The sequence below is a fragment of the Schistocerca piceifrons genome, chromosome 7 (assembly GCF_021461385.2).
Source record: "Schistocerca piceifrons isolate TAMUIC-IGC-003096 chromosome 7, iqSchPice1.1, whole genome shotgun sequence".
Classification (NCBI taxonomy): domain Eukaryota; kingdom Metazoa; phylum Arthropoda; class Insecta; order Orthoptera; family Acrididae; genus Schistocerca; species Schistocerca piceifrons.
In genome coordinates this window covers 559,326,009-559,346,578 of record NC_060144.1, presented here as the reverse complement: position 1 = coordinate 559,346,578, position 20,570 = coordinate 559,326,009, and the positions used below count along the sequence as shown (strand labels likewise).

Sequence of the window (20,570 nt, the reverse complement as noted above, 5' to 3'; positions counted from 1 at the left end):
GAGAAATAAAAAGAAATTAAAAGACTGGGTGTGGCGGTGAAATGACAGCTGTGTAGTGCTGGTATGAGAACAGGGAGGGGGCTGGATGGGTGAGGACAGTGACTAACGAAGGTTGAGGCCAGGAGGGTTACGGGAATGTAGGATGTATTGCAGGGGAAGTTCTCATCTGCGCAATTCAGAAAAGTTGGTGTCGGTGGGAAGGACCCATATGGCACAGGCTGTGAAGCAGCCATTGAGATGAGGGATATCATGTTTGGCAGCGTGTTCAGCAACAGGGTGGTCCACTTGTTTTTTGGCCACAGTTTGTCGGTGGCCGTTCATGTGGATAGACAGCTTGTTGGTTGTCATGCCTATATAGAATGCAGCACAGAGGTTGCAGCTTAGCTTGTAAATCACATGACTGGTTTCACAGGTAGCCCTGACTTTGATGGGATAGGTGATGTTAGTGACCGGACTGGAGTAGGTGGTGGTAGGAGGATGTATGGGACAGGTCTTGCATCTAGTTCTATTACAGTGGTATGAACCATGAGGTAAGGGATTGGGAGCAGGTGTTGTGTAAGGATGGACGAGTATATTGTGTAGGTTCACTGGACGGTGAAATACCATGGTAGGAGGGGTGGGAAGGATAGTGAGCAGGACATTTCTCATTTCAGGGCACGATGAGAGGTAATCGAAACCCTGGTGGAGAATATAATTCAGTTACTCCAGTCCCAGATGGTACTGAGTTATGAGGGGAATGCTCCTCTGTGGCCGGACTGTGGGACTTTTGGAGTTGGTAGGGGACTGGGAATATAAGGCACGGGAAATTTGTTTTTGTACAAGGTAGAAGGATAATTACAGTCAGTGAAGGCTACAGTGAGACCTTCGGTATATTTTGAGAGGGACTGCTCGTCACTGCAGATGTGATGACCATGGGTGGCTAGGCTGTACGGAAGGGACTTCTTGGTATGGAATGGGTGGCAGCTGTTGAAGTGGAGGTATTGCTGGTGGTTAGTAGTTTTGATATGGACAGAGATACTTATTTAGCCATCTCTGTGGTGAAGGTCAACATCTCGGAAGATGGACAGAGATACTTATTTAGCCATCTGTGTGGTGAAGGTCAACATCTCGGAAGGTGGCTTGTTGTGTTGAGTAGGACCAGGTGAAGCAAATGGAGGAGAAGTTGTTGAGGTTCTGGAGGAATGTGAATAAGGTGCCCTCACCTTCAATCCAGATAGCAAAGATGTCATCAATTAATCTGAACCAGGTGAGGGGTTTGGGATTCTGGATTTTTAGGAAGGATTCCTCTAGATGGCCCATGAATAGGTCAGCATAGGATGGTGCCATGTGGGTGCCCATAGCCGTACCGCAGATTTGTTTGTAGGTAATGCCTTCAAAGGAGAAGTAATTGTGGGTGAGGATATAGTTGGTCATGGAGACTAGGAAGGAGGTTGTTGGTTTGTAATCCATAGGGCGTCTGGAAAGGTAGTGTTCGATAGCAGTAAGGCCATGGGTATTAGGAATGTTAGTGTACGGGGAGGTGACATCAATAGTGATGAGCAGGGCACCGTGTGGGAAAGGGACAGGAACTGTGGAGAGTCGGTCAAGGAAATGGTTGGTATATTTTACGGAGGAGGATAGGTTCCGGGTGATAGGTTGAAGGTGTTGGTCTACGAGAGCAGAGATTCTCTCAGTGGGGGCACAGTAACTGGCCACAATGGGGCGTTCTGGGTGGTTGGGTTTATGGACTTTAGGAAGCATGTAGAAGGTGGGAGTGCGGGGAGTGGTAGGGGTAAGTAGAGAGATGGACTCTGCGAAGAGGTTCTGGGATGGGCCTATGGATTTGAGTAGTGACTGAAGATCCTGCTGGATTACCAGAATGGGATCACCGTGGCATGGTTTGTAGGTGGAAGTATCTGACAGCTGATGGAGTCCTTCTGCCACGTAATGCTTGCAGTTCAAAACAACGGTGGTTTTGTTAGCAGTTGGGATTATAAGGTCGCAATCAGTTTTTAGATGGTGGACTGTTGTTCTTTCTGAGAATGTAAGGTTATTTTGCATGTTGAGGGATTTGGGGAATGATGTTGAGGCAAGGTTCGAGGTTAAGAAATTCTGGAAAGTTAACATGGGGTGGTTTGGAGGCAGTGGGGGTGGATCACGGTTGGATGGAGGAGTGAACTGAGTTAGGCAAGGTTCAATTGAAACTGTGCCATATGGGTCCTTCCCACTAACACCAGCTTTTCTTAATTGCACAGATGGGAACTTTCCATGCAATACATCCTAAGTTCCCATAACCCTCTTGGCCTCAACCTTCGTTAGTCACTGTCCTCACCCACTCAGCCCCTCCCTGTTCTCATTCCAGCACTACAGAGCCTTCATTTCACCGCTACTCCCAGTCTTTTAATTTCTTTTTATTTCTCTCCTTTCCGCTACTTACACTCTCCCCCCCTCCACACCTTCTCTCCTGCCCTCCGTCTAAACTGCAACATTTCACTGTCCGCCACTCCCACCATACTATCCCTCCCCCTCCCCGCCCCAGCCTCCTCCTTACCCCTACCCAGTTGCCAGTCCCATCATGCACTGGTGCTGCTGCTTGCAGTGTGGTTTCAGCTCTCTGAGACTGCAGAGGTTTGTGCAAGTTGTGTTTGCATGTGTGTGTGTGTGTGTGTGTGTGTGTGTGTGTGTGTGTGTGTGTACTGCTGACAAAGGCCTTAATGGCTGAAAGCTATAATTGTGTGAATCTTTTTGTTGCGCCTATCGCGACTCAGAATCTCCACTATATGGCGAGTAACAACTTTCCTTCTCTGGTATTGGAAATTAAGAAGTGTTTCTTTTGGTGATTTATTCATTATTTCTCTTCTGCACGTTCTAATAAATATTTCCACAAAGTATCATTGTGCTACAATCACTCGATTTTCATGGGGGCCTTCTTAAGTAGTGAAAGTTTAACTACAGCCTCCCTGTATCACCACCACCACCACCACCACCACCACCACCACCGCTGCCACCACCACCACCACCACCACCACCACCACCACACTGACAGTTCGCTTCACGATGGCAGAGAGAGAGAGATTTTACTTAAATTTGTAAAGAAAAATGAAATTAATAACTCTCAACAGCATTTTGTGTAATGAAATAAAATTGTACAAAAAACTGCTTAACACAGTTAAAGAGACAACTAAACAAAACAGCTAGATAAAACAGACCTTCTAGTAAATACATACTTATTACAAGGATTAGTAAGAGAGCACCAAAAGAAGGGGTGGTAAGAAAATAAAATGATAATAATACACCTTTGTCATTATATGATTATCCATTTTATTAGAAAAATCTTATAATGCTTGAGGTATAATAGTAATCTTCTTTAAATCTTTCTTTTAAAAGATTCCACTGACTTATTAGATATGCTGACTGTTATTCAAAAGGACAAATGTAAAAGTGTGAAGAATATGATGGAAATATAGCAGTATTACTATGGTCCAAGACGTAAGCAATGCACTTGGATAGGGCGGGTAGGGGAGGGGAGGGGGGGGGGGGGGGGTTTCATGCGTCAGTCACTTTGAGTATCAACTTAAATTTATTATTGTGTCATCATCTCTTTTGATGAATTTAGTATTGTAAGCTAAGCATTTAAATAAGGTGCCTCTAAAAAGGTTATTATTTTTAGGATTTCCTGATCTGTATTGAGATGTTCTTGGCTGCCATTGCACATCATTATTGCTTCTCATACAAGGATTATGTCAATCCTAACTCTGAACAGCTGTCATGCTGCACAGCTTTCCTTGCAATGTGGGATGTATCTGATGTTCGACGAGACATAAAAGAACATCTAGAGGTAGTAGGTAAGTGACTTTGATTTTGTCTGTCTTATTCACAATGCAAAAAAGAGTAGTCATTTGTATCATCACTTACCAGAAAAGGAGAAGGAAGAGTAAGACAAGACACAAAAGAAATTGATACTAAAAGTTGTTGGATATGTGACGTGTATCATACAGTGCATGCAGAAAAAAAAAACTAAAGCCAGGCATAAGAGTAATAACAATACTGGAAATAATGAAATGTGAGACATGTATCATGTAGCGCATTCTATATCAAAGTTATGATTAGGCTATGTATTGCCAAAAGGAAATACCGGGTGACAAATGAGAAATTCAGAGACCATATAAACAGAATCAAGACTTGCAGTGTAGTTTGTATAAAACATAAGAGATGGATGGCAATTTACTTTTAAGATCTTCTCTGACTCAATTGAAAATTCAATGCAAATAACTATGACAATCCCTTGCCCCACAGCAAACCTCATGATCATCAGCAAAGCTCACACAAAGTCACTGTAAGGAACATGCGAAATGGAGGCACCATCTAGTGAGATGTTTTGTATACTAGTCATATACTCATGTATAGGGTCATCTGTTGTTTTCCTTTAACGCTGCAAGTATTGATTCTGTCTATATGGTCTCCTAATTTCTCATTTGTCACTGCTGTTTGCTTCTAACTGTGTAAAGCCAAATCATCATTTCAGTGTAGGATACGTGTCTCACATTCTGTGACTCAGTATTACCATTTCTCTTATGCCTTGCCTTACTCTCCCTTCCATTAGATACATTGTATACATGTCATACATCCTGACCCCCCCCCCCCCCCCCCCATTTATTGATATATGTGCCATGACTTTGAATTGGTGTAATTGGTGTTAACTTGTGTTTTATATTAGGGTTGCAGAGAATTGTACATTATGGTAATTGGTGATTTCTTTTCATGGTCTGATACTGCATCCACATACGATTTTCTGTCGATTGACATTAGGCCATGGTATCAGGAATGGCCATTAGTTTATATTGTGCTGTATGTGTGTTGTCATGAACACACAGGTCCTATCATTCATCATTTCAAGATTCACATACTTTCAGCTTCTGTTTTTACACTATCTCATGACCGCTCATCAGTACTACTGTGATAAGTGTTTATTTTATGATTTACGTGCTCTTACAGATCACTCTTTCTTTTCATTAAAAAAAGGGGGGGGGGGGGGGGAGAAAAGAATGGAGTCCCTCCACACCCACACCAATGTGGTGACTGTCTCAAAAGATTTACTGTCACCTCCATGTTTGTTAGTTAATAATCAAGGTCTGTATGGCACGTGGGACCATGATGTTGCCCATGCATCTGGGTAGGATTACTCACCAACACAGTCGCATCTAGGAGATAGATAGTAGATGAAAAGCAAATGAAGGACAGCATTTCAAGGGCAGAGGAAGAAAAGTGCCAAGGCAAGTACTGCTGGGCTGGGCATCTGCGAAGTCTCCTGGGCCAGCTGCAGCATCGTGTACCTGTAACTGCCAAGATTGTTATATAAGTGGTTGACTGGTCATAAATCTATCACTGTATAAGAGTTTTGGTTGGGTTTGGTTACGTTTAGTGTGCAATACTGCTTCCCTGTGTTGCCGATTGGTCAGCTAGCTTACACATGGTGGTGCCAGTTAATTTTGCTGTGCTGTTGAGGTTCACCAGTGTTTCTCATGTTTGTGTGTTGGTGTTATCCATAGGTGGTTAATTGTCCCTAATTAGTAGTGTTTTTGGGCGATCATATTTCCACTTATGGTTTTGTTCATTGTTACCCAGGATAAGGATGAAAGGATTGCCCGATTGTCTCATTTTCTTGTACAGTCAAGTGGTAAGCTTTTTGAATACCTCCGAGAGAGTCTCAAGGTGGTATTCTCTGTGAAGGTCCTCGGTGTGCGTGCATCATGGAGCATTATTTATGGTACATAGCATGTTGTTCTGTATGATCTGCAGGCTGCACAGACATGTTATAGCTGTGAATTCCCAAACTGAAGCTGCATATGTCATCAGTAGCCCAATTAGTGTTGTGTACATGGACTTCGACACCCTCCTATTCAGTGTGCTTGGGGTAAAGCTGTTGAAGCCTTGTGTTTGCTCAGTTGGCTACGTATTTGATGTGGTCCTCCCATGTAAGTTTCTGTTCCAGCCAGATACTGAGGTACGAGGTTGGTTTGAAAAGTTCTCGGAATCACCACGAGAGGTCAGCACTAGTGCAACGAGTTTTTCACATGATATTCATTGGACTGTTGCCTGTAAGCACATGCCACATCAGTGCTCTTGGAAGAGAGCTGTGGCGGTGATGTGGCTCTGTTGGTGTTCCCACGAAGTGATTTGCAAAGATGGAAAAAAATTGAGTTTCAAGCAGCGATTAAGTACTATGTAAAGAAAGGTATGAAAGCAAAGGACATACATGCCGATTTTCAGAATACACCAGGGGACTCTGCTCCTTCATATTCAACTGTTGCCAAGTGGACAAATGAATTTAAATTTTGTCGGAAGAGCTTAGATGATGATCTGCACAGTGGTTGCCAAGATGTGTCACTACTCGAGAAATCATTGCAAAAGTGCACAAAATGCTCAATGAGGATCGCCAATTGAAAGTGCATGAAATTGCTCATGCTTGCCAGATGTCATCTGAAAAGGTATATCACATTTTAACTGAAGAATTAGAAATGAAAAAAATTATATTCAAGATGGGTGCCATGACTCTTGACGCTGGGTCAAAAACATGTGCCATTTCCATGGCAAAATTACATGAACTAAGGTATGAACTGTTGCCACATGTGCTTATTCAACTGATATGTCTCCGCCAGACTTCCATCTCTTCCCAAAACAAAATTTTTCTTGGTGGACAAAGATTCACTTCAAACAAAGAATTGATAGCCGGAGTTGATAACTATTTTGCAGGCCTGGAGGAAACTCCTTTTCAAGATGGGATCAAGACACTGGAACATCGTTGGACCAAGTGCATTAATCTACAAGGAGACTACAGTTCTGAAAACTTTTCAAACCTTCCTCGTATCTGACTTTCTTACAGAAACATATTGGGCGTGTGTGTAGTGTTATTTGTCTGCAGTTTAGGTGTTTGTGCAGGTGTTTTGGTTTGCGTGTGAACAGAACAGCCTCGCACTTGTCGATGTTTACTTTAACATGCCATTCTAATCAAGGCCTGACAGTCCTGAGTGCTGGCTGTAAGAGTGAATTACTGTGTCATTTGCATAGATGGCTATCAATGTGTTTTGTGTGGCTGGGAAGCCATTGATGTAGAGGATAAACAAGAGGGGCCCCAGTATGCATCCATGGGGTACACCCGCTTGTATACTGTTTTGTGTTGACTGTGTTCCCTGAATGTCAGTGTGCAAGCATCTGTTGGTGAGATTAGTGTACATGAGATGTATGAATCCATTGCGGAAACCAGCATCAGTGAGCTGGTGAATGAGACCTTTGTGCCATAGATGATCGAAGGCCTTTTCTGTGTTCAGGAGCAGAGCTTCTGTTGCTTTGTTGGTGTTGTGGCCATATATGATATCTTCAACTACACAAAGGTGGTGGTGTGCTGTTGAAAGGTGATCCCTGAATCTGAATTTCTCCGGCCTCAGAGTGTTATTAGTGATGCAGTGCCTAGTGAGCTGTTTAAGAATTACCTACTCAACAACTTTGCTGAGTAAGCACAGCAGGCTGATTGGTCAGTAATTTTGTGGGAGGGAGTGTTCTTTCCCTGGCTTCCTGACCATCAGGACCTGGGCTGCCTTCCAATAGTCAGGGAAGTGTTGGTGTCACAGGATGGCATTCACAGTGTAGTCAATAGCTTTATCTGAGAACTCCTGGAGGACACGATTTTGAATGCCATCAGGACCAGCAGCTTTTTTAGCTATGGTATGTCTGATGACCCATGAGATCTCGAATGTGCTAGTTCATCTCATTTCATTGCGCATGGGCCGTGAACAAGTCATGTGGTCTCCTGGTATGTTTCAAGTGTGAAAGCTGGGCCAGAGCAAAGCAGATTTGGTACTAAATTTCTGGCCATCATTTCAGCTTGCTCCACTGCATGTATGCTGGTCTGTCAGGTCCTTGTAGAGTTGGTATGTAGTGTTTCTCCTTGGTGAAGTGACGTGCTAGTTTCCACACACCAGGTTGTGTGGGATCTAGCCTTGCAAGTGTGTTGTCCCACTATGGGGTTTAAATGTTGGTAACTTTCCCTGTATGATACCCTGGAGCCTGTTAATGTGCTGTTTGTACAGCATGTGCTTGGTATGCTGCCAATATCTCCTGAGATGGTTTCTCAGTGAGATCATCTCCTGGAAGATTGGCCCCTGGATTTCCTACGGCAGTGCCGCTGAGTGTTGTTGTGGCATGCTTGTTGGAATGGCGTCAGCTACTGCACCCTGAACCGTGATGGTGGGCGCTTTGACAGCTTGATCAGTCTGTGTGGTTTGCATAATTTCATGAGTCACTGGGATAAGACTATCAAGCATTTCCTTGAACAGTGTCCAGTTCGCGCCCTTGTAGTTCAGTATCCTGCATTGTTCATTGTAATGCAGTGTCTCTTCCGTGTGAAGAATAACAGGGATGCAGTTTGAGGCCAGTGCGTTTACAATTTCAGCATTGAGTATGACTGTGACGACTTTAATGAGGGCCACATCTATCACATCTGGCCTGTGATCACTCTGATGGGCTATGAGCGTCAGCTTGGCCGGTGCTAGTGTAATGTAGTTTCGGCTTATTGCATGTTCGTATAGTTTTCTGCCATTGGCATTTCATATGTGAGAGTTCCAGTCAGTGTGTTTAGCATTGAGATCATCAGCATCTATTACTCATGGTGCTGTGTTGAGTATTGTGCTGGTACCGTGTGTTATAATGTTTGCTCCATTGAACTTGACCCTGACAGCTGTGGCCTCTAATCTTTCAAGTGCAGAGAGCTCGCTGTTTGTGTGTTCTGTGTCTTGGTGTATGATGATTGCTGATCCATTTACAGCTGCACTGTTTGGTCAGTCAGTATGATATATGCAATAGCCTGGAAAGTGTAGTTGTCTGTGTGGCTGGAGCTTAGTTTCGTTCACAATAGCATCTGGATTCCCTCCTCCTCCATAAACATGGCTAGTTCAGCTCTTTTATTGGTGACCCTGTCTGCATTCCAGAACAGGATCTGTGTCAGTGTTTCGTTGTTTGTGTTTTGGTGTGGTTGTGATGTATTAGACATGGAAAAGTGTAAGTAGTGCAGTGAAAGCTGTTTATGTAGCAGCCATGCACTGGCGGGGAGGGACCATTACAAGCTATGTGCAATATGTGATGACAAAGCCAATATCTCTCTGGAGGATATCTGCCATGTATGCATGGGGGCTAGTGTGTGCATTGCACCTTTGATTGTTGTAAAGATGTGTGTTATGTTGGCTGATGTGTTGATTGTTGTGTTTGAGGTCATTGGTTTTGTGTTTGCCTAGTGGTTGGGCTGGCTTGTGTGTTTGTGTTTCATTTGAGGTCGCCTGTGTTGCCAGTTTGGTGAGGATGGGGGGCAGTAATGTGAGTTGTGGTTTGGCTGTCTTGTTGACTGTGTACCTGTGTTTGTACATTTCATTATGTTTGTTTCAGTGTGGCAGCATTCACCTTCTTGTTCTTCATGTTTCTTTGCTTTGTTCCCTGGGAATTTTGTTGCCCCTGTGTGCCACAATCGGAGTTGATTCGGTATTGCTTGGGAAGCAGCTCACTGGATGAGGAGGGGGGGGGGGGGGACATCTTAGAGCTGTTCTGGTAATCACTAGGTTTTCCTTGGATTTATTACACCTCAGAGCATATTTGCATGTGTTGCACGCTCTATAATTCGCCACGTGCTCCAACACATTGGCGCATTTAGTGGTTGTGCATGGGCCTGGTTTGCGGTGTTGTGCTGTGTGGTTGCCAGCACGTTTGCTACATTGTGTGGCCGCATGGCCAAACCACTGGCATTGTTGGGGGGGGGGGGGGGCGCCCATGGTGGTGTGTATATTTCGAACACTATTAGCGTATGAAGCAGGAGTGTCTGCTTCAAAAAGCTGCAGGAGTGAGCCATGTTGGCCAGCTCCACAAGGTAATTTGGTTGTGGTCTGTGTGTGAAGAAACTGTGCATCCAGCTCATGCTCATGCAGCACCAGCCGAGTGCAGCAATTTCTGCTTGTATGATGTCATTTGGGATTGTTAAGTCAGCCCTTTTCAGGACATATATTTGTGTTTATTTGTCCTGGGTTCTGTACATGTGATGTTCTACTCCCTAAGCTTTGAGGAAGCTGAGGAGGTTTGTGTAATGTGTTTTGTTTCCCACGTACAGTGATGCACAGTCCCTGGAACGTTTTGTGTGGTGTGTGGTGGGGGAGTGTTTCCTATTGGCTTAGCTTGCTGAGGCAAGCGTAGTTTCATATTATGGCCAGTGGAAAGCTGGTCAGTGTTGTTGTGGTATTCTGTGTGGTGGCATGTGGAGCTGCGTGTATTAGCTGCTGCAGATTGTTTGTGGTGTCCCTTGTGTTGCTTGTGTTTGGAACCAGTGTTGGTAGTGTCATCAAAAGCAGTCGGCAGTTGCCTTGTCAGCTTGTGGGCTCACATGTTTGTGCATGTTATTCCTCTTTGCGATGTGAACCTGCCAGTTGCCAGGGTTCATTGTTATCCGTTCAGGGACTGGTTGTCGTGTCGTGTTGTCTTCATCAACATTTCATCCCCATACGGCGCGCAGGTCGCCCAGTGTGGCGTTGAATGTAATAAGACCTGCACCAAGGTGGCCGGACCTGCCCCGTAAGGGGCCTCCTCACAACTATATTTGGCATTGATACACAATGCTTCTCTTACAATCGGTTTAGCATAGGTTTCATTTTTAACTTTTTATCACAGTCTGTTTGTAAGTTTTTAATGAGCTGTATTATCAAGTTATTGTCTGTCATTTTATGTTTTAATGTTATCTACATACACGTAGATTTTTAACTTCTTTTTTATTACTGTATCTCCTGGGGTAAAAAATATTATGTTATCCTAACTGATACTGTAAAATGTTTGTAAAACAGTCATATTCCATGTCTTTATTAAAATTGTTTATGTCAAAATGTTTCTCTATTTATATATTGTAATTTTTTAAATTCCTCTGTGTTTTATAATTTTAAAAGCTAACTTTTTGCATGAAAATGTAAACTGAAGGAGGATGACTGCTATCAGCTGCACTGGGACATCAAGCGGAATCAGCGGTGACGAGCGAAAATGTGTACCGGACGGGGATTCAAACCCCAGAACTCCTGCTTACTAGGCAGGTGTAACCACTGCGCCATCCAGGACACAGCGTTATGGCAACTGCATGGACTCAGCTGCACAGACTATCTCAGTATGCCTCATGGTCGATCGGCACTCTCACCGAGTGCCACCTACCTGCAGTCCTGTACTGAGATAGTCTGTGCAGTTGCAGTAACGTTGTGTCCTAGATGGCGCTGTGGTTACCACACCTGCCTAGCAAGCAGGAGTTCCCGAGTTCAAAACCTGGTCTGGTACACATTTTCGCTCATCACCGCTGATACTGCTGAATGTCCCACTGCAGGTGATAGCAGTCATCCCTATTCAATTTACATACGGTGTTTCACAGCTGCGGGATCTGCATGGTGTCTGTCCTTCCAAAGTAACAGACGCCATGCATTCAAAAACTTTTTGCATTAAGTCTTTATATTTTGTTACATTTACTTTTTACCTTGTACATTACATAATTCACATTTTTTAAAATATTGTGCCTGTATGGCTTCCTCCAAGGTTTCCATACTCGCACAGTACATAATCGATATATTCATCATATGCTTCCCCATTGGTTATGTTCTCTGAGAGCGAGCTATTGTCTGTATTGTTACTAACACTATCTGTTGACGGCAACTGTTTTCCTTACGACTACATTTCTCAATGTACAATCAGTTTGGCACCTGGCTCCACATACATGAGAGCTGTATTTTCAGTATCTTCTGTGCCCAGTTTAATGTGGTTTGTTTATGTACTTTGTCAGTATTGATGGAAACTGTGGTGCACTGTTGCACATATCTTTCCTTAGACATCATTTATATTGTATTTCTTTTTTCTTACTACAGCATCAATAAATTAGTTTGCAGCAAAGACCTCCCACAATACATTGTATCTGTACCTTCATTTCTGTATCAGCTGTGACACGTCAGTTTTACATACTACAAGTGCCAAAATGGAAAAAAATACGTAGAACATTCCATTTAAAGAGAAAAGAGTTATTTTTGGACCTCATAATTATGCAGTATTAAAACAATGGAAAAACCGAAATGAGATAAATATACTTTGGATAGATAGGCCCTAACCACATAGAAGAGTGTTAAAGGTCAGTCAGGTACATTGGGAAGCAGACTGTTGGAAAAAATCAACTTTCAAACAAAGTCTTTCATCAGATGAAAGTCAAACATACCCACATTTATACATGGACAGCTCATGTACACACATGGTCATTGATTTCCCTGGGTGCTGTGGTATATTGCTGCGGTTAGTAGTGATCTTGACTGGTGTGGGTAGTGGGGGTACAGAAGAGGTGTGGAGCAGGGAGGAGGAGGGGGAGGGAGATGCTTAGGGAACTCAAATTGGAATCTTTGGAGGAAAGATGTTCTTTTTGAGGAGCACTATTGAGGAAATTTAGAGAACCAGGATTTGAGGCTGATAGCAGAATGATTCTACTGCTTCCAACATACATTTCATGTAAAGACCATGAACATAAGATTAGAGAGATTAGGGCTCCCACTCCCCAAAGAAAAAGTACATATTTTATGTTCCAAAAAGGTCCTTTTGCGGGACTGCAGTTTTCCGGGTTTTACCAAGACCTTCTTTAGCTTTCTTATTTGACAGTAATGATCAGAAATACTTTACAATTTCCCTGTCAGTATCTGTAAGTACATGGTCTAAAGCTGATACTGAAATTTTTTATATCTTCGTAACAGTGTTTACCATTTGTGCCATGCAAAAAGTGCTAAAAATGAAACTTATTGGCACATTAAAACTGTGTGCCGGACCGAGACTCAAACTCGGGACCTTTGCCTTTTGTGGGTAAGTGCTCTACCATCTGAGCTACCCAAGCACGACTCACGCCCCGTCCTCACAGCTTTACTTCTGCCAGTATCTCGTCTCCTACCTTCCAAAGTTCGCAGGAAGATGGGTGAGTGGATGTCAAAACACCACTTCACAGAAGCTCTCCTGCGAACTTTGCAGAACTAGCACTCCTGGAAGAAAGGATGTTGTGGAGAAATGGCTTAGCCACAGCCTGGGGAATGTTTCCAGAATGAGATTTTCACTCTGCAGCGGAGTGTGCACTCTGCAATATCCTTTCTTTCAGGAGTGCTGGTTCTGCAAGGTTCGCAGGAGAGCTTCTGTGAAGTTTGGAAGGTAGGAGGCGAGGTACTGGCAGAAGTAAAGCTGTGAGAACGGGGCGTGAGCTGTGCTTGGGTATCTCAGATGGTAAAGCACTTACCCACAAAAGGAAAAGGTCCCGAGTTTGAGTCTCGGTCTGGCACACAGTTTTAATCTGCCAGGAAGTTTCATATCAATGCACACTCCGCTGCAGAGTGAAAATCTCATTCCAGTGCTAAAAAGTTTAGGATCGCCCTCAGCACCAGTGTTAATATTCATGTCCACATATTATTATACTAGTTTTTTTGGAGAGGGGGAGGGGGGTTCAGACTCTTCCAGGACTTTGATTAGTTTTTTAAAGATTGTGTCCGCATTGCACCAGGAGAGTGGCACGCAAGCGCGCGCGCGCGCCCGCACACGTGCTCACGCGCGCACGCACACACACACACACACACACACACACACACACACACACACACACACACACACAAATAGTAACTTCTCATAGATATCTAGCTTTGTTAGTTCAGTGGCTGCCAGTTCAAAATGTATGTCTACACCAATATTAGGGAAAGGATAGATTGCTACACTCACCACAAAGATGACCCACTGAGTTGCAGACAGGCACAACAAAAAGACTGTTACACATCTAGCTTTTGCCCACAGCCATTTCAAATTCACTACATTTTACTAAGGATGGACAAGGATATTGTGGAAGATGGGTGAGTGGATGTCAAAACACCACTATAGAAGGGGTGGAAGGATCTTGGGTAAGATGTCCCTCATACCAGGGCATTACAATAGGTAATACCTATCATCATGCCCTGAAATGTGGGACATCCTACCCAAGATTCTTCCCACCCCTCCTAAAAGTAATGTTCTGTTGCCCACCCACCCTACACAACATCCTAGTCCATCCCTTTGCCACTCCCAATCCCAACCCCTTGCTGCAGTGATAATATCCCTGTGGAAGACCCAGGTGCAAAACATGCCCAATCCACCCACCCAGCACTTCCTCTTCGAGTCCTGTCACAGGCTTCTCCTACCCCATCAGTGGCCGGGCCATCTGTGAAAGCAGCCATTTCATATACCAGCTCTGTTGCAATCATTGCGCAGCTGTTTATATTGGTGTGACTACAAACCAGCTGTCCACCAGGAAGAACAGCCACTGCCAAAACTGTGGCCAAGATCATGGTAGACCACCCTGTGGCACATCATGCAGCTGAACATAACATACTTGATTTCAGTGGCTGCTTCTGAAACTAGGACCTCTGGATACTCCCCTCCTCCACTAGCTTTTTTGAATTGCAGTAATTGCAGTGATGGGAGTTATTCTTACAGCACATTCTCTGCTCCCAAAATTATCCCATCCTGAACTTATGGTAACTTATTGTCCCCACACCCTCCATCCAACAGTTTCTGCTCCCTCTATCCTGTCACCTCCTCCCTATTCATGTCCCCTCACCCTCATTGTGTGTCACCCTCTGCCAATGCACCCACCCGTCTTTCCTCTTCCCTGTTCCTCTCCTTTTCTGCTCCTGTCCCCGTCCCCACTCTGTGCCCTACAGCCTCCCAACACTGTGTCTGTCAGTCTTTGTCATGTCTCCATCTAGTCCCTGCATGCTCTGCCAGATAGTGCTCTTCTCTCCCCCTACCTGTACCCTGTTATCTCTACCCATTCCCTACCCCACTCCAGATTGATGCTGAACTTGACAATGCATTCCAGTCTGAGTTGTTGTCTGGAACTCAACGTGTCATCTATATGATGTTGATATTCCAACTTACATTTTCCATTGTCTAATTGTGATCACATCATCTGTAGTTTTAAAATGGGTGTCATCTCTGATGTGAATACAACATCCTCCACCTACTGCAGTAGTTTTACAGTAGCAACTTGCACATTCTTAAGACAATAGCTCTATATGCTACAATTCATTATCTCGACACCAGTGTTCTGTAATGCATACCAACTTCAAGTTGGTGTACTTTATTTTTAATGGACTGCACATTTTGATGAATAATAGATAATTTTGAACAAGTATCTGTGGTGTCTATGTTCCATGCTCATGATCAAGAAAAAAATAAACTTTTAATGGAGGATAGTCAGTTTTCATGGTTTACCCAAAAAAAGTCCTAGTCCTCATATCCATGACAGCAGATATAATTTGACCATTATTGCCCCATACCAACTTTCTATACTCTCACTAATTAACTTCACCAACCTCACTTTTCCATTGATGTTGGAGTCCAGGCTGTACCTCAGATGAAAACTGCTTTGACAGTCATAACCTTAATTCAACATTATAAAACTTGGTTCTGGCATGACATAACAGCCACTTTTGGATATACAATTGTTTGAAATTTCCATCCCTTTCTTTATCAGTCTCGTTAGTTATTTTTATTTTATCAGCTTTCTTCATGTGATTAAAGTTTTCATATTTTGTATCTCTTTGAGGAATTACCTGCAGTTTCTCTGACATATCTTGGAAGTTGGAACCACCTCCTATTGCAGTGGCATAACAGAATGGGTTCCAGCATGTTCTACTAATTAATACAATTTTGCACACACATAAGAAAAAGAACATTTGTAAACACAGAGATTATTACTTTAAAATATGCTGCTCCTAAGTCATGATTGTGCTATCTTTTATTCCAGGAAGTTCACTCAGTCGACGTATAAGAGGGCGTGGTGCATACCGGTATGCTGCAGGCAGTGCGTCGGAAAGTTCGCGCTTGTTGGTTCCAGCACCTGAGGCTTCACCAGCTGCCGACACCAGTAGGAGTGCTCCTGCACGCCTGATTGAACAACGCACAAGCTATGAGAGTATTTCATCTCCAGATGCTACCTCTCCTAAACAAAGTGCCCAGCCTGTGGATGAACAAGATCCACTTATTGATTTTAGTCCAGATGAAGCACAGCCTGCTTCAAAGTTCCCTCAGTCCTAGTCATCAGATTTCACTTTCCAGAGAGAGGGAAGTGCAGTGAAAAAAGACTTTTAAGTAAGAATCCAGAAATTATACATAGAAGAGCAGGATATATAATGGTAATTTTTAACGTAATTGAGTTCACTGCTGAATTTTTTATTGCATGTGCTCAACTTTTAGATGGGTCTTGTTTAATTTGCAATTTCTTTATTCTATACTAAACAAAATAACTCTGCCAAGTAGTGGAGCTAAATAAAGAAGTTCCTGTAACAAATAGACATGCCTGATACATTTTGCACTATTGCCATTGTTAATCGTCTTGAATGGCATAATACACAAAATGCAAATACTTGTTACATGGTTGAGCATTAACCATTTTATTCATCTGCTGATTGCAATTTGTTTACAATATGACTGATGTATAGTACATATTTAGCCATCGTCACCCAAGCCAGTCAGTAATGTTATCAAATCAATGATTTTACAATGATGGAAAAAGTCAAAATATGCCAACAAAGTCAGTTCTCTTTATTAATGATGATGCAACATTCATACAGTTTTATGTACAATTTACTGCAGTTTCTTTTCTAATAATTAATCTGTCATTATCCTTGAGCAATATGACAGTAGAAACTCTGTGCTGAGGAATAGGAACCTGTAATAGACACTAAATCGATGAGGTTAATAATACCATCCAAAGCACTTAGAAGTTTGGAAAACTCTGGGAAATATAGTTTGTATTTTCACTCATTGTCAGTAACTAAGTTACTTGTCACACACAAAATTGATCAGTGGCAGTAAGAAGTGCCACTGCTGGTTGTTATGAAAACAGTAAGTCACTGAGACATGTTGTAATGGAGCTGAGTAAGTGGCAAACTGCATGAGAACAAAGGGCAGGCAGATAAGCCGCTCCATTGCAGCAACATTAAGAGGATGAAACAAGTGACAAGTGGGTCAAACTAATAGTTTCCGTATACATGTTCACGAGTTTCTTGGATCACATCCTTTCCATTATTGTTGCAGACCGGTATATGTCAGTAGCAGGACCAGGAGGTAGCACTGGTGTGTGTGTGTGTGTGTGTGTGTGTGTGTGTGTGTGTGTGTGTAAGCAAGCTCACGCACCATCACATGCTGCACTTGCTGTAGAGGTAGATATGAATGGTAGAGTGATGTCAGCACTAGGGAGTGGGAGAGACATCTGGAAAATAAAAGAAGAATATGGTGATAGACACACAGCTCAAATAGGTGCGGAAAGAGAGATGAGTGAGGGTAGGTTGGAGACTTTTCAGCTCTCAGTAAAAGGTAATTTTTTCTACTCACTGTCACCCTGCCAACCTCACTACTTGGCATCAGACTTTCCACTAAACAGTTATTTTTAAGGTACTTTATAGACTTGACATAATAATTGATATTTAAGATCCATCATCTGGCAACTTTTTTTGAAAATAAAGTGTAATGTTAACGTCATTACACAAAATACAGATTTGGACTAAAAACACTTTCTGCAGATCAATACTAGTATTACAGGACTGTTACTGTTTTAACGTTGGATTTTGTCTCCTGTGATGTAAATAGTTCTGTAATAATTTGTTACTTTTACACAAGTGTCTGCAGTACTTCAATATTTCTGGTTTTATAGTCAGATGTTTCAATGAAACCCATCATCAGATAACATGGCAGTGTTGCTAGACTGACACAGTGTGTAAGTATAGTATTAAACAATAATGCATTGTATAAATTATACAGTGAGACTGGTTTCTTCCCCTGTACTTTGGTAGTGGAGAAAAATTTAACACTTTTCCACATCTTTTATTTTGATGATGTGCTTGTCATTTTGGCAGCAAAGATCAGTGAAATGTTTCAGAATTTCTGAAGTCACTACATTGGTGAAACTTAGAAAATTAACTGTAATTTAGTATTGATTTGATGCTAAGTAATTTTATTTTACAATTTGTCTTAACACTAGCAGGTAGTGCTATGAAGAACAGTATTTTGATGAATGTATTAGCTGTACTTCGTCCAAGTTTTATATATTAAGAGTTGCTTTGTGCAGCTGTGAGATGTTAAAATATTTCCATTGATCATGTTGCAATAATGGAAATTACTGGATGGAGCAATATGTAAAATAAGGGAAAGGCAACCCCTCACCTGTAGTGGATCGATGCATGATGCACAGTTACACGTAACCGAAAACAGCCTTCACACTAGCTCTTTTGTCAGCAATAATACACTTATTCACACACAGAGACCCAACCGCACGCTCATGTGGCCATGGCAAATCTTGTCATCTTTGGGTATCTTTGCTGGAAATGGAGCTAGTGCTCTAAAGCTAGTGTGAATGCTATTCTCTGTTATGTGTTACTGTGCTCCAAGCATCAGTCTGCTGCATGTGACTGGTTGCCTTTCTCTCATTTTAGACAATGTTTATGCTGGTTATTTGAAATCCAAAGTGTTTCACTTCTCCACATAACACCATTAGAACAACAGTAAATTGGAATTGGAAGCCTATGGCCCCATATATTAGAGAATAGTTGAACACTGACAGAGGTTGACTGATTTTTCAGTCAGATTTGTTTTTTTATAAAGTGATAAGTCAGCTGTTGAACCACAACAGTCAGCTATATGCATTATTAGTACTTAAAACTGCATTTTTTATATGCAGGAAATGGAATTTCTCCTTGCTTTTATGTCTGCATTTCTGTTGCAGCTGTATCAGCATACAATATATTTTATACTGTGATATTTTTCAAAGAGAACACTTGTTGTAATCATGTAACAAAATAAATATTTTTCAGAAATTATTTTATTGGGCTGTTTGCAGTTATACACTCTTTTGCACAAACACCCAACACATTAAGAGCAGTCTGGCTCCAGCTGCCAGAGACTGTGTGTGTGTGTGTGTGTGTGTGTGTGTGTGTGTGTGTGTGTGTGTGTACTGTCTATTTTTGACAAAGACCTTGTTGGGCAAAAGCTACTTTTCAACAGTCTTTTTGATGTGCCTTTCTGCAACTCGGCATCTGCGCTATGTGTGAGTAGCAACTATCCTTTCCATTGTGTTATAACAGCATCATACCCATTCATAAATGCAGGGCAAATGTTAATACCCTCACACGTGTGCCATTTTAAATACAATAGTAGATAGATGTTTCTTATGTTTCTTTGACCGGGTAAGTTTTTTATTTATTTATTCGTATGGTGATTTTATACAATATACATATGATATAAGACAAGATTAAACCTTAAAGTCTGTGTTTTTCAACCAGTTAATTAAGCTGGGTGTGAGAGCGAACAAGTCTTTGGGAATTCCAGGGTTTGAATGAAGTGGACAGCATTGGACTAGATGTTCAATTGTCTGCTCTTCTTGATTACATTCACACATTGGTGAACTGATCCAGCCCAATTTGTACCTGAAGTAGCTACAACAACCATGTCCAGTCCTTAACCTGTTGAGGCGGCACCAAAGTTTCCTCGGTAGATCAAAACCTTTTGGCTTCTTTGTGGGATCAAGGTGATGGGCTCTTGTTCCCAATGTTTTTGTTGACCATTCATGCTTCCAGCTTTCATTTAGATCAAAACTATCCACGATGAGTTGTCCTGCAGTAACACTTGCTGGTTGTCTTGATCGCAATCTTTCCTGTGGCAGATGACAGAATTCCTGGTGCAATGGTAGAGAAGGTGATGCAGAGTTTCTTGGCCTCCCTCAGTAGAGCTTGTTTCCGTCTTAAGTGAGGTGGAGTGATGTGACTCAGTACAGGTAACAAGTGGCATGGATTTGATTTGATGGAACCAGTAAAGCCGTGCATTGCGTTGTTAAGTTTTGTGTCTACCTTCTTCACATGTACACTTTCCAACCAGACAGGTGCACAATACTTGGCAGCAGAGTACACAAGACTGATGCCAGTTAAATGCAGACAGTCAGCAGAGGTTCCCCAGGTGGTACCACTGAGCTTATGAAGTATGTTGTTCCTTGCAGCAACTTTATGAGAAAGCTTGGTGATGTGCTCTTTGTAATTCAGGGTTGTATCTAGAGTGATTCCGAGATATTTTGGGAAAGGATTGTACCTCAACATTTGTCCATTGAGCAGAACTCTTGGTTTGTAGTTTGCACCATTAATTCACTAGGTGGAAAGAAGAGACTTCAGTTTTTGATGTGCTTGGGATCAATCTACAGGTCTTAAAGAAAGTTGACATCTTCTCCAGATTCATTCACCATCTTCGAAATTACTGCTCTGTGCTACCAGTGCAATGTCATCGGCATAGATGAATTTAATTGATATTGTGGTTGGTAAATCATTAATGTTCTGATTTGATCCATTATAAATGACTGGTACCAGAAGATTTATTTATTTATAAACAAACCTAAATCATTAATGTGTAAATTGAATAGTGATGGGGCTAAAACAAATCCCTGTGGTAGTCTATTATTTAGCTTCCGTTTGTGGCTTTGAGAGCTGCCTAGAAACACTTCAAAT

General features: G+C 42.3%; 1 protein-coding gene across 1 annotated transcript in view; it reads left to right on the top strand.

Moving 5' to 3' along the window:
• LOC124804633 (transmembrane protein 184C) overlaps positions 1-18,899 on the top strand; it is an 83,968-nt gene extending 65,069 nt beyond the window's left edge. The window contains exons 7-8 of the mRNA XM_047264846.1: positions 3,650-3,824; positions 15,830-18,899. Of these exons, the coding sequence (XP_047120802.1) occupies positions 3,650-3,824; positions 15,830-16,119 (465 nt within the window). The 3' untranslated portion in view covers positions 16,120-18,899. The remainder of the gene's footprint in view (positions 1-3,649; positions 3,825-15,829) is intronic.
• The last annotated feature ends 1,671 nt before the right edge of the window (positions 18,900-20,570 follow it).